This window comes from Lepisosteus platostomus, chromosome 9 (assembly GCF_059453375.1).
Source record: "Lepisosteus platostomus isolate fLepPlt1 chromosome 9, fLepPlt1.hap1, whole genome shotgun sequence".
Taxonomy (NCBI): Eukaryota; Metazoa; Chordata; class Actinopteri; order Semionotiformes; family Lepisosteidae; genus Lepisosteus; species Lepisosteus platostomus.
The window spans coordinates 19,251,519-19,265,534 of record NC_142619.1 but is presented as its reverse complement, the minus strand read 5'-3'; the positions used below and the strand labels follow the sequence as shown (position 1 = coordinate 19,265,534).

General features: G+C 35.6%; 1 protein-coding gene across 2 annotated transcripts; it reads right to left on the bottom strand.

The window, feature by feature from the left end:
* Positions 1 to 4,464: 4,464 nt before the first annotated feature.
* On the bottom strand, positions 4,465 to 13,997 carry prpf18 (PRP18 pre-mRNA processing factor 18 homolog (yeast)). Of its 2 annotated transcripts, XM_088647121.1 has the most exons (11): positions 13,855 to 13,997; positions 13,376 to 13,453; positions 12,130 to 12,156; positions 10,610 to 10,714; positions 9,314 to 9,427; positions 8,447 to 8,593; positions 7,695 to 7,763; positions 7,088 to 7,228; positions 6,452 to 6,523; positions 5,900 to 6,055; positions 4,465 to 5,461 (listed from the first exon to the last, which is right to left on the bottom strand). In XM_088647121.1, the coding sequence occupies exons 1-11, from the start codon at positions 13,918 to 13,920 to the stop codon at positions 5,381 to 5,383; spliced, it is 1,056 nt and encodes a 351-aa protein (XP_088503247.1). In that variant the 5' UTR covers positions 13,921 to 13,997; the 3' UTR covers positions 4,465 to 5,380. The 2 variants fall into 2 exon arrangements, with proteins under 2 accessions (XP_088503247.1, XP_088503248.1); XM_088647122.1 differs by lacking the exon at positions 12,130 to 12,156.
* Between the last annotated feature and the right edge of the window lie 19 nt (positions 13,998 to 14,016).

Below are 14,016 nucleotides of genomic sequence, written 5' to 3'. Positions count from 1 at the left end.
AATTGGACCAGTGAATTTTCAAAAAGTGTAATTTCATTGGGAATAAGTCAGCATCTCACTCTGTGATACTGTTGGATCTGGCTTTTATTATGGAATAGGCTCCAAGCACCGAGTTAGCAAAGGGAGCTTCATGTTGCTGCCATACAATTAAATAATTTGAGATGTTGCCAGGTTCCTGCAACCCTTTTGGCTAGTGGTTTAGAAAATGGATGGATGGATGTCACTAGGTTTTTATGTGGATTTTGAAGTTGAAAGTAGAAGCCATTTTTTAAAAGTAGGTGGTTTTATTATACTTTCTCTATATGACATTGCAAATACAAATGATTTAAATGATGTTTCCTCAAAGACTGTATGAGGGTCCCTAGTAGGACAGTTTTATACAGTTGATTTGCTCTGAAAGCATCTGTTGACCAGCAGGGCAGATTTTAGCATTTTATGGTAGTAGCATTCATTTTTAATTAAATTTATTTGAGAAAATCCAATAAAAAGTAATATTTCTCTAGTTCTGCACAAACCTCTTCCCCCTCAGTGGTACTCTCCTCATCCTTCTACTTAAGGATGCCTAAAATATTCAAACAACCACCATGGAACCCCCACACAACAAGATTTTGACTATTGTATGTCAACAGCTGCAATTTGGGATTCATCTCTCCTGACTGATATAGCAGCCAAAAGTTTCATATAAAATAATATCAGGACGGACCATTTTGATTTTTACTGCTGTGACAGGCTCCGATAAGTCAATACCTAGTATGAATACGAGGTGTATCTTAATATACAGTATCTATTTAGAATAATGGAAAAGCAAAAAAGAGATCGTTGTAGAACTTAACCACCTCTGGCCACTCCCAAAATAGTACACAAAGGACTCGGACTTCATATTATACTGTCTACAAGTTGAAGGAAACATATGTGGATCATGTGATGATTAAGATTGTTACTGTATTATATTGTGTCAGGGTGTGGCCTTATCTTCCTTATTCTAGATAGTGGCCACTGCAAAAGGTTCATATGAAGACTGTAATAAGACAGGATCAAATTCCGTTGTTTTGTCCTTGAGTGAAATAGATTATGCACTGGGTATATAGATGACTTTGTGCCCCAGGGGATGCCTTAGGCACACATCTACACTACCAAGGATACCACTGCATAAATCAGAACTACAGCTGAGATGAGACTTCCTTCCAATAGACACCAAGATTAAGTAGTGTCAGGGTTAAAGCAAGCAGACAACGGGCAGAAAACTGAAACTGAAAATTCTAGCAGTATTCACACTAATCAGTTTGATTTTAAATTGGGGGGGGGGGGGGGTTACCAAGGTACTCTCAGTCAGAAAGTACTGAGAACCAATGTTTTAGACACCTTAGATGAAAATTACTTACACCAACAATATTCAAAACATATTTCATGAGTTAAAAAATAATGCTTTTTCAGTTAAGGTTTCTATCTTGCCACTCAGCCATATTGGTTTAGTACAGGGACTGGGACAATTTATGAATGGTGACTACCTTTACAAAACTTTCAGGCACTGCTGGCTTCAACATGACATCCCTAACCAGGCTTCGGCTCTCACAAGCGTGTAGGTTGTGTGCAGGTACTATTATGCACATTCCATGTCTTAATGACGACCTTCACTGTAGTCAAATATATAAGTAACTTCCTTCTGATCTGTTTTTTTTTTTCTTTACCACTCTATTCCAGTTTATTTTGAAAGCTCCCGAGTCATCGTGATTGATTTGAATATAAGTGATTTGTGGGATGAAATTCAACATTTATTGAGGAACCCCGAGAGAGACAGATGCCTCTACTTTGAAGTTAAACCACTTTGAAACTTATTGTGCTCCCTATTGATTTAGGATTGCCATAACAAAGGGGATGAATAGTCATGCAATTGTGAAATGTATAATTATCTTTATATAGCTGATTTCCATACTATCAGCATTTCTTAACTGTATCATGTTGGAATAGAAGATGTAGGTTCTAAACAAAAAGAGTAATTGAAAACAGGAGTGTCATCACTGCAAGCTCAAACGGGAACCAAGGGTGCAAACTTTGCAAGGATGTTAAATGTTTTTCAACATATTGTATGCTAGGAAAACCCAGCACCATGAACAAGCAAATACAACCACAACAAATAAAAGAACATCCCTGTTTTTCTGTGATTCAACTGAAATTATTATAACAGGGTGTATTACAATTACTTTGCTCCAGTTACAAATTATGCACAAAAGAAAGTAACCAAGATAAACTGGGGGGCTTAAGAGACATTCCACATGTTAGTTCAGGTGGGTAGCTGTGTCAGCATGCGTAGGCTGCAAAGGAACAATAGGTTTATCCTATGCTGAAAAAAAGAAGAAAAAACATTTTGGCCGTGGAGCCTTCTTCAGGTGTGAGCACATATTTGCAGGAAGTTAAAACCTACAAAGGAGGTTAATATCTCAAATTCAGATCATTTTTTTTTTTATTTTGTATATTGCTTATCACAAGAAATGGCCATAGAGCACTATAATAACCATTTATCAGTGTATCAAAAGTCACCACTGATCATGTGAGAATAAATAGCAATGGTTTTAACCAGAGACAGAGGTTAAGAAGAACCCCAAGAGAATACAGTCCAGATCTGAATAAAGAATCTTGGTTGGGATCTGACAGAAACTGATAGAAGAGATCCAGTGAGGAGCCTGAAAAGCTGAATGACTCGTCCTAAAAAGATTAATTTTCAAAGGGAATGAAGTTACAAGAGAAATATATGAGGGCTAGTTTGCCACACAGGAACAGTGGTAAAGCAGATCACCGTTGAATAAGTACCAGACTGATAGATAACTGAATCATATGAAAGGTGTGCTACTGCATCCAGGTTGAAGAAATATTTCTTTACTGAACTATGCTATTTACGATACAATCATCCAATTTGAAACGGCCAGTTGTGTTTTTCATGTTATAGCTTACAGAACCCCACAACTGCATACAGCAGGGACATGTCAACCAACACTTCTGACCAGCTCAGCTTTGAACTATTCATATTTTCACACCAGCTAGGTGTTAAAAGCCTGGAGAAGTGTACCTCACAGACAACACAGCATGCATGTTTCTGAGAGTCAAACGCTGGCTGACTTAACCCATCCTACCCTCAGTCACATGACTAGCTCAGCCCACTGTTCACTGTTGTCAGGCAGTAACATGACAAAGGCTCAAACCTGCATTTGGGTAAGCATCCTTACCAGGTGATGATCTCAGGAGGCCTCTGAAAGAATAGATTTAACAATTTAATACCACCAGTTCAGACTTGTGGATTTTTTTACGTCTTAGTTCATCTGCATGGGAAAATAAAGGGAAAGCATGATGCACCAGCTTGCCCACTCACCAAGCCATTCATCTTTGCAAAGTTATACAGTATAATGCCTTTCACGAAGGCAAGTGCAATTTAAATAAGTGATGTGTCCCTCACTGACTAAATCAAATAGTCACAAATCTTACTGAGAGCTGAGAGAAGCCTATTCCAGCCTTGTTGTTGCCTTATTGTTGTTGGACCTTTTAAATTACTTGGGAAACAAAAGTTAAAAGAATCTTCAACACTCTTAAAAACAAAAAAGGAATTTAAACTAACGCCATTATTAGGTTAACTATGTAACAACTAAGCTCAACTAAAACAGGTATGTGATCTACACTGTCTGGAGAAGGCAGCTTTTAATAGTTGAGCATAGAACAAATTAAGAGTTTCACATCACTAAACATGAAAATAGAAGCACTTTGTTTTCTCTCTAGTTTTCCTTCCTACCGTGTTCTCTCTATAATTTCAGCATTTTAAACAATAACCAAATCCAAGAGAGGCTAAGATCACAATAAGTGGCATTTCATTTTAGAATGACAATTTCCCTTTCATGTCACACATGGTGTTCTTAATGGTTTTATCAGTGTCAAAACTGAAATAAGAAGTTCTTCTTCGCAAACAGTACAGTGAACAAAAGCCCACATGAATCTTTCAGGAAACGGCTAGATTTTCCACATTGCTAAGCTTCTAACAAAAAGGTACAAGATGAGCAAAAGGATTCCGTGTTCAACTTCACTTAGGTTCTTTTTCCATTATTGTTGCTTCCAACCCCATGCACGCATTTCAACACAGTCACAGCAGAAATAAACGATACAAAAAAGCACTTGCACTGGAAGTGTTCCAAATTTCAACTATGGATTTAGTATCACTGTAAAGGAGAGAAGCTGCTTTCACTGCAATTTTTCATTGCACATAATTAAAAGGTCACTGGGATAGGGCCCACCTCTATATCCGTCGTGATACTTTCATTAATAAAATTCAGTGCTCCAAAATAAAAAAGCAGAACACCTGTAGATCTAATGTCCTTTCCACCCCCACCCCCATATGAAAAATAAAAATTAACGTAACAAAAACGTAATATGCATGAATGGGTCATTTTCCTGCGAAAAAGTAAACAGTGAACACTTCATTGATTTGATCAATTTATGGACAACAGTTTAATTCCAGATGTTTTTTTTCAAGCAGTTATGAAAGATTAATGGAAGATTATCTCAAGTCCTTAGAGTGTCATGGTGTCTGTGTTTTAGCTGGTGTAACTGAATCTAAAACTTTGTTTGAGTAAAATCAAAATTCTGATTTCAGAATGTGTTTTTAAATCTCTAAAGCAATAAACCTCTACTGAACGATGACCCCATTTTGTCTTCATGCTGTCAGTAGTGATTTAATAAGCACAACCGATGATGAGTATTTCAATGAAATTCCTCCTCCACCACCTACTCACCACTTTCATAGCTTCTTAAAATAAATCTGAGCTGACAGCCATGACCACCCACTGCAAGATGACATTTTTATACTGATCTTGACATTAAAATAACTATCTCAAATTTTGCCACAACTATAAAACACATCTAAGGCACATGATCAAAGACATTTTACTGTAGGTTAAATGAACGGCTTTTTGGCAAAAATAACATTACAAGAATCAGAACGCTTAAAATGAAAGTTTACATTTAGTTATATTTTAACTTCGCATGGTGGCCAAAGTGTTAAATACAGCTATAAAAATATCATCAGCCTAGAACTGCATAATAAAACTTACACACCCTGGCAAGAGCTGTTCACTTTAAAATGTGAACCAATCAGAAAAAGACTGCTGAATAAAAATTTAAACTGTGTTGAGGTTTGATAAGTGGTGTCATAATCAGTCCAAATTACAAGTACACAAAAGTCTCCAACATTAAACTGAATAAATGAAAATAAAATAGTAATGGAACACTCCCCAGGAAGAAAAATATTTACATTAACATAAAACATGAACAAGATCACATTTGTTGTTAGAAGTCCATGTCTTCAGTTTCATATAGGAAATCAATGGTATAGAAGAGTAGGTCATAAGGCATTGTACTCCACACACTTAGAAGGGTCTGTTGGGAAATGCTTTTGGCAAATTGTCATCAATCTTTTCAGTCCCTAGGCAGAAGAAAAGGACAAGAGCTTTATAAAACCAGACCTCTAGAGGAAAATCAATGCACAGACAAAAACAACAAATGTCATCACTGTGCATACAGGAATCCACACTTCACTGTGAAAAAATCTCCTTTTTGTATCATTATTTTCTAAGAAAGCACACGATTTTGTCCACTTAGTGGCATTAAAAACAACTAATGCTATTCATTTTTTCACATTTTTTATGATAATTGGTATACATTGGAGTTATGCAGTCTTTGATGAATAAGAGCATGTACCAGTTTGTATCGTACCTTCTTTTGAAGGAGTTCAAAAAAGAAATATAGGGAAATCGAAAACAAAATCTTGTTTAATGCAAATAGTGAGCCTGCCCTATAAAGAATCACTGATTACTTCATCAATGAAACAGAGACACAAAAGAAGTGTTCTAAATTCTTTTACCTGAATATACTTTCTCTGAGTTTCATCGTTAAGGACATGAGCCACATGTTTGGAGAAGATTTTTTCTCGACCTGTACGTGCATGGATGCCGACCATAGTCACACCAATAGGCCATGGGGCATTTCCAATAGCCATCTGAAGATAGGCATCATTCGCCTGTGAAGCCAGCAATGTAACAGTCAGATTATACTTGCTTTTTAAATCCAGTCAATATTTTGTGATCTCCTTTCAGTGGAAACACGGTTGAGCTTTAAGCCCTTCATTGCCCAGTTCTTGTTTGTAAGCTTGAAAAAGATCTAAAGAAAACTGGGAGAATAATGCAATCTCTGGGAAGCAAAACTTTCTCAGTTTTAAATCTCCAGTTTTTGAAAGTTAACAAGTCTTGTAAAAGTGAATATTTTCAATTTTTTTCCCCAAAGTGCTAAGCCTAGAAAATGGCAGGTTTGTTCTACTGATGGATGCTATCTTACTGCTAGCTACGATTATAAAACTTTTAATTACCCGAAAGAACAGTACATCCAGATTAAACTTATAAAAACAGCATTTAAATACCTTTACATATTCTCTTTGCAACATGAACTTGATGATATCGGTGATTGATTCTTTGATGTCTGCTGGGAGATTCTGAAACAAAGCACAAAATCAAATTGTCATCTAATCCCACTTAGAAAAGGTAATACTAGATTGCACACATTTCAAGTGAACCAACTGATGGTCTACAAAGGTTAAGTTTTTTAGAGTATTTAAAATAGCAGATCAGAAGATAACCTTGATCACCAAACATTTAATCTGATATAAGTACACTTATGAACACCAGAAAATGACAGCAACTGGCTTATGGAGGTTAACTGTATAATGGTAACTAAAAAAAACATCTGTTTCTGGTGAAAAGCAAATCAGACTTCTACATTTTTCATCAGGTAAAATAATTTGGCAAGTGATATGTAGCTCATTGGATAAATAAAAGCCCATGTTAAACTAAAACATAAAAACAAAAAAAATATCAGCATTTAAGCCACACTGGTTACAATTCTACTTTTAGGATTTGAATCACCATTAAAAAAAAGTTAGCAGAACATTCACTAAACCTCAAACATATTTCTAAAAGACTAATGTGCAAGCTTCTCATGCAATGTTGGACTGATAAAGAACACAATAGCAAATCAAGAGACAAATTTCAGCTCTTACTCTTTTGCGCAGTTTCCTGAAAAGCGGCTTGAGATAAGACTCGGTCTGTTTCTGGGTGGCGCTGGCCAGCTTCCCCTGTACACTCCTCTTCACATAATCCTCTCGGCCATTCAGGTCTTTTGCCCACACGCCAAGCAGAAACTGGAAAAAAGTAAGAACACGCATCTTGGTGGTTAAAACGCATTCCAAAAAAGTGAACAAGCTACCCGAGTCTACATTCTTCTTGTTTTAAAAATGTTTTAAAACAACGGTCTTTATTTTTCTATTTACATGAATATTTGGTAGAAATTCTGACCATGTCTCATTCAGGTCTACCGCAATCAAATTCAGAACTTCGGCAAAATTAAAATGTACTGTCTGATTAACAGTAATCACTCGGTATTCTGGAGACGTCGCAAAATGAAATAATATTTAAAAATTCCAATTTGCCATAATACATTTATCAATTTGTTCAGTGAGTAAAAAACTGAAGGAAAAAAAATTGAAAACTAGATGTAAAAGACTAAATCTCTTTGCAGCTATATTGAGCTATATGAAGCTATGTATAGCTTCGCCTATAGAGATGTATTAAAATATATTTTCGCTCATTCAGTAACCTGTGTCTTACCTTTAGAACCTTAGTTATAATGTCCATGTCTCTATCATCATCACCTTGTCCAAGAGATTCTCCTAAAGCCTGAAAGTAACATTTCATAGTGAGAAGAGATTTCCCTCTGTAAGAATGTGGAATGTGAGCAGAATGTGTTTTCACAGCTCACTTTGCTAATTACCAAAAAACTTAAGGATATAATGAAGGTTACAAACCAGAGAAAATCACTCAACTCAAATGTTGTAAACAACCCAAAAGAATTCAGAAAATTCAAGAGAAAACTTATACTGGAGTGTTCACTGCATTATTGTAGAAATGCACATTACTGCAGCAATAAAAAGAACATCCATGTTCTACTCATTCTATTTCAAGAAGTAAAACGGCACCACCTTGTGTTGAAAGGCATGCTAATATAATTTAACAAATTGTAAATTACATTTGGATAATACTTTTACAGGATTATGTATAACATGAAAAAAATACGAAAGTTGCATTTGAATAAAGTATAAAGTTGCATCCGTAATGCTTTTAGATATTTACTATATCACAAATTCAAATGCAATACAAGATATAGGCATGAAGTGGAAGATATCTAATCTGCACACTTCACTGAGGTAAATTGTTTTCCTTTAACACTCAATGCATCTGAGAACCAGCATTTTAAACAAAGCAGCTATTGGCGAGACTACATACAAGTCCAACACAAACAGTTCTCTCAAAACAAAGTTACCACTGCCATTCCTCAATGTCTGTTAATAGTATGACATCACCTCCAGTTCTTCAATGGTGGTATTTTCTTCATGGACTTTCAGGTCATTTTGAGTGTCTTCCTCTCCTGGTTCTTGACCACCTACAATTTCATTGAGATACTGCTGGTCTATTTTATCCAGAGCTGCCTTCAGATCATTTCTCAAACCCTATGAATAAAACCAAAAAGGTATTAACACTGACTATATGAGAAATCAGACAGCAGAATTACACCCTGTTAATAAAAATGTCCCAAAAACTAAAGGGTAATGATAATAATAGTTAATTAAAATGAAATCAAATAAATTTATGCTGACAATTCTGAAACCCAATTAATTCATGACGAGCAAAGATCTAAGATCTACGAATACACTAATTCATTCAAGCTACCATTTTTAAAGAAAGCATATTTATGATGTTCTTGTGTGAAAGTATTTCACTATTGAATGGCATTGATACTACATACCTATGATGACTATTATAAATAGGTATAAAAATGTAATGGTATTCCATTAAAAATTAACATCTACATTTTAGACATGGAGAAATTATATATGTTATAAAACACTAATCTTTTGATCTATGTACCGAGATTTAAATGCTATACATAACAGTGTAAGCTGATCATACTGTAAATGGCTGGTTCAAAAATGTTTATTCTTAGAACCTTGCTTCTTTACTTTAGAAGCAAGTTTCATCTTTTGCAGTTTTAGTTAAGTTTTCACAGACACAATTGAGTGCTACAGTCAAGAAAGAGTATGAAATGAGAAACCAAACAATGAGAGGAACACCTGATCATATAAAATAAAGCAGAATAAAATCACAGGATGCCGATTTTATTCATTCAGAAGTGGGAAGATTTGGTAACATTCTTCAGAAAAAAGACATACCTTGTTGACTTCGGGGGCTAAAATCTCGATTTTTCTTAGCCTTTGGAAGGCATCGTAATCAGACTCGCCAAACAATCGGATGGGCTCTCCTCTTTCCCGCAGACGTCTGATCACCTACAAAAAAAAAGCCAAAATATTTCACCCACTGACTCATAAAGCCTCACCAATGCATTATGATGTGGATGAAACCCTTTGGAAGGACACAATGGTATAACAAGCAGGTCTTGCAAGCTACAAGGTAATGATGGCTGAGTTTTAATAATTTTCCATTGATGATCCTAGAAAGATTTCAAAACAAATGTAAGCTTTGGTGACTGATTCTCACTTTAATAAATTGATTTTTAAATTACTTTTGAATGTCTACAAGACACTTTATTATTTTTGTAAAAAGTAAAAAATAAAATTCCTAATAACCATCCCACCAATACCAATGCTTGTGTGCCTAAGCTGAATGTTCCTAGATTTTAATAATGATGTAGATCCTTTGGTTTACTTTGAACTATGCAATTGCTTGACCTTAATGAATGGAGGAAATACTATGTAATTATATCTAAAAAAGACAGATGCAAATATGGAGCAGTGGTTCCCAATCCTGGTGCTGAGTTTCATTTCAACTGAGCTCTAAATCTACAGTAATAATTGATAACTGAGCTGCTTGCTTGTTTAGATTTTTACTCCCACAATAAGTAAAAAGTACATTTCAGGCAGTACACCCAAACGAAAGCGGTTCTGTCAGAAACCGGTATAGGATGGATGCCAATTACAAATCCCATCTGACCTTTTACATATTAGCTAGAGCAAATACCATAAGACAGTGTTCCTCTGGGATCAGGGTTTCTATGGGGCCACTGACGGAGGTATACATCATTTTAGTTGAACTTTTCCAGTCAAAGCAACATAATCATTAAGTGGTAAAAACATTCTTTATTGTCTTACAGAAAGCAAATGTTTATTCCTAAAAACAGTGTCTTGAGTTCATGAACACCTCAATGAAAGGCCTATTTCAAAGTAATCGCCGAAAGCATTTAGATGTTGCAGAGACTCCAATTTGTAAGTCTCCATGGACTTTCCAAAGTGGAAGTGAAAGTGGGTGGACTAGGATGATATCCATGACAGGAGTCTGGGTATTTGTGGCCTTTGCAGAGGAGAAAAAGTGCATCTGGGAACACCTTTCACCAAATTATTTTAGAAAAAAGCTAAGCACATGCACCAACATCTGAACACAAGCATGTTCTGTACAACACATTTTGCCTTGAGAAGGGCACAGCATCTTCTGCACTGTTGCATGAGGCTTACCTCCTGTCGTGAAAGCGTCATGGGCAGCTTCTCTTCAGTTAGTTCGAGTTCCAATACAGGATTGGAGGAGGTCGATGGTTCAGGCTCATCTTCTTTTCGCTGCAACTTTAAATTAAAACCAAATTGAAGATCCCATGCTAAACAAGATACTGTAAATGTAAAGATTATATGAGCAATTTGTTACTTTTTATTTTGTAATATATTTAATTAAATAACTTTCCTTTCCAAAGGGCCACTGACATTGATAATGCATACAAAAGACATACTAACAAGTCGTCTGCTTACAACATTAAAGAGCCTCTATTTTATATTGATGCTTCTTATAAACACTTAATATATATATAACACCTCACTACTTCAGAAAAAAAAAGAACAAAGGTGCTTTAATATTTTAAAAAACGCACTGAACAACGCCATCTACTTGAAAAGTATTTCAACACTGCACAACAGAAATGAATTTGAGACAATACTTGCATGGGAATCTATCAAGATTCTAAACACAGAGAAAAAACTGGGTCAATTAGGGAAAGCACTGATCCTCAGTTAGATTATCCGTAGCACTGGGTTCCAGAACACAGAACTTGTCTTAAACATACAATTAAATTGCATGCAACACCTCTCAACAGCTATTTAATAAACCAACGTGACGTTAAGGTAATCATTCATGACAAACATAAACTAAACATGTACTGTAACACGAATTAGTAAGGTGACACTTTACAGGTTCTTTTGTAACTCTTTAGATTCTTGCTCACACAATGTTACTATCCCTGCTTCTCATAGTGACACTTGCCTATACTCTGCAAATAAAGTACTTATTAATGGTACAAATTAATACTTTAAAAAGGACAGTTAAGCAAACAACTCCGGCTGCCTTGAAAAAAGGGAACCACCATGCTACAAGACACTTTATTCTTCCTGAACAGATGCAGAAAACAAGGAAAGTGTTTTCAATGCTTGTTCACTAGTACTCCATTATTTTAAAAAATACATAACTGTATTTTTTTAAATAATTCAATTTGAATCATGCTTTCAGAAGCACATGCACTTTTCCCAATTACAGCTAGCAGTACAAAAAGAGGTAGTTGTAAAAAAAGATAAGAGGCAATTTAAGGGATCTCTCAGAAGACTATCAGAAGCACCGCAATATCTGCTAAAAAGCAACAGTATTATTGAAAGGGGGAATTTTTTACTTGTAGCCAAGATTCAGCCTTTCAATGTTTTTTTTTATAAAAGGTCACTAATATTTGTGATCCATATCTAAAACAAAAGGGTGAGTTTAAAATATCTTAAACTGTGAATATTAAACTGTCCAGAATAACTGAAGTTAGTTCCACCCTATGAATTTTTTAGTTTCAAACTGGTGCAGCCAAGACTTATTTTCTTCTGCTCAAAACAATTTCAGTTTGCTAGTTCATGCTGTAAGCAAAAGAAAATGCAAGAAAAAAAATCAATGTGTTTCAGCATGCCCAATTTTGCTCTACAGCAGGGACAAATCTTTGCCCTCTTTAATCCCATACCTTTCCTGCTGGCTTCTCATTAACAACCTACAGTGCAATGCAGACAGGATGGAAGAGCAGCATTAGATGTTATAAAGACAGGGTCTGAAGAACAAGCCAAAAAAATCACTAAGAAAGCCAAAGAACCTTTATAGAAAGCACTGTATTCATATGTGCAAAATATTATAATATACATATAAACACATGATTGGAATCAGAAAAAAAGCTGTAACAAGAGCTGATAGGCCAAAAAAAGTTCAGGTTTGCAAACAGACACCATGCATAACTACTGGATAACTGTTGGAATTTAAAAGTACAGATTTGATCATTTTACATTTAATTGATATTCTGGGTTAACACTGTGATTGTAAAGATCAAGACAAGCTAAAGAGAAGCGAGAGAATGTATATAGACATCATTAATGTCCAAAAGAAAAGAATAACAAGTCTGTACTTTAAAAGAGATCTAAAATCGGATAATCAGAAGCCGGTAAGTTGGAACCTAAGGGTGATTCACTAAAAGCATCAGGTGTCATACAACCTAAGCCAAATGTATTTAGATCCTCTAGGTCAGTGACCATCCATCCACACCTGAGATCTCATGAAGTGCAAAGACGACAGACAGGCAGTTTTTCAAAACCTTGGCAATTTACCCCAAAAAGAATATGACCCGGACTGAATCAATCTTCCTGAGATTGTCCCTATAAACACATTTCTCCCTAATCTAAAGACTGTACAGCTGTACACTAGACCCCCAATCCTTGTTTGTTTTGGCCAATTTTTAGAGTGCATGTATTTTTTGTATTTGGCAAATAATGAAGTCCACTGATTTGAAGGAATATTTCCCTAAGGAATAAATGATTAAACTTGTATGGTTTTTCATATACTGGATTTTATCTTATTTTTTCCATGGAATTTCAGAATGTGAAGAAAATATTATTCATAAAGCATGATCTCCTTGCATAAGATAAAAGGTCACTGTACAAAATAAAGTCCTGCTACCATTTAGCTGTGCTGTTCTTGACTCCAAGATAGAGAGGAGTAGTTGCACTTTGGTTTTCTACTTATTCACAGAGAGTCTCTCTGCGGTTTTGCGTTTAAATGAACCCAGTTTCCGACTTACATCCTAGTGCCTAAGTTTCCAATTAACTGTGCTCACTCACAGCATGTGCAACTGTTCTGGCCCGATCTAACGCCTAAAATTCACACAGGGAAACACCTGTATAAGGCTATCCGAATACAAATCTATAAATATGTCAGCACAGTACCTTATAACCACATCTTTCATAATAGGATTCTTCTTCTTTTCGGGCAAGCTCGCTGCGTTTAAAGAATGTCTTTGACTCCTGCAATACAAGAGTTGACGTTATGGCACTCAACATTATTTAAGTATTTAGTTTAATATCTCATGAAAGGTAGCAGTCCACTGGACGTCCATGCACCGATTTAACATTTCGAATTGGACAGAAACAAGCAAACAATAATCTTCGTGTTTAAATACTACAGACTTATTAAAATGCTGTCGACAGCTCCGGATATAACAGTAACTCCCATGGAAAGGGTATCTTAATGTTACTTAGTCCTTAACTGTGATATTGGTATACTAAACAGCGTGTTGTAAACACACAAATATCCATAAGTATAAAGCAGGTTATCGTTGCGGGTAACACCGAGTGATAGACGGTAAAAAAAAGTAATTTAAACCATCATAAAATTGAATATTTTCCATTAGACACCGGTAACTCACACCAACAAGCTCCTTTTCTTCGAGCAGCTTCCTTTTCCTCGCTATTTCAGCTTTTAAAATATCCATGATGTGATAGCATTTAACACAAACTCCTTCGGTGTTGTTAAAAAAAAACAGGAAGCAATTCTCCAACACTTCCGTCGGTTTTTATACGGTGAAAGG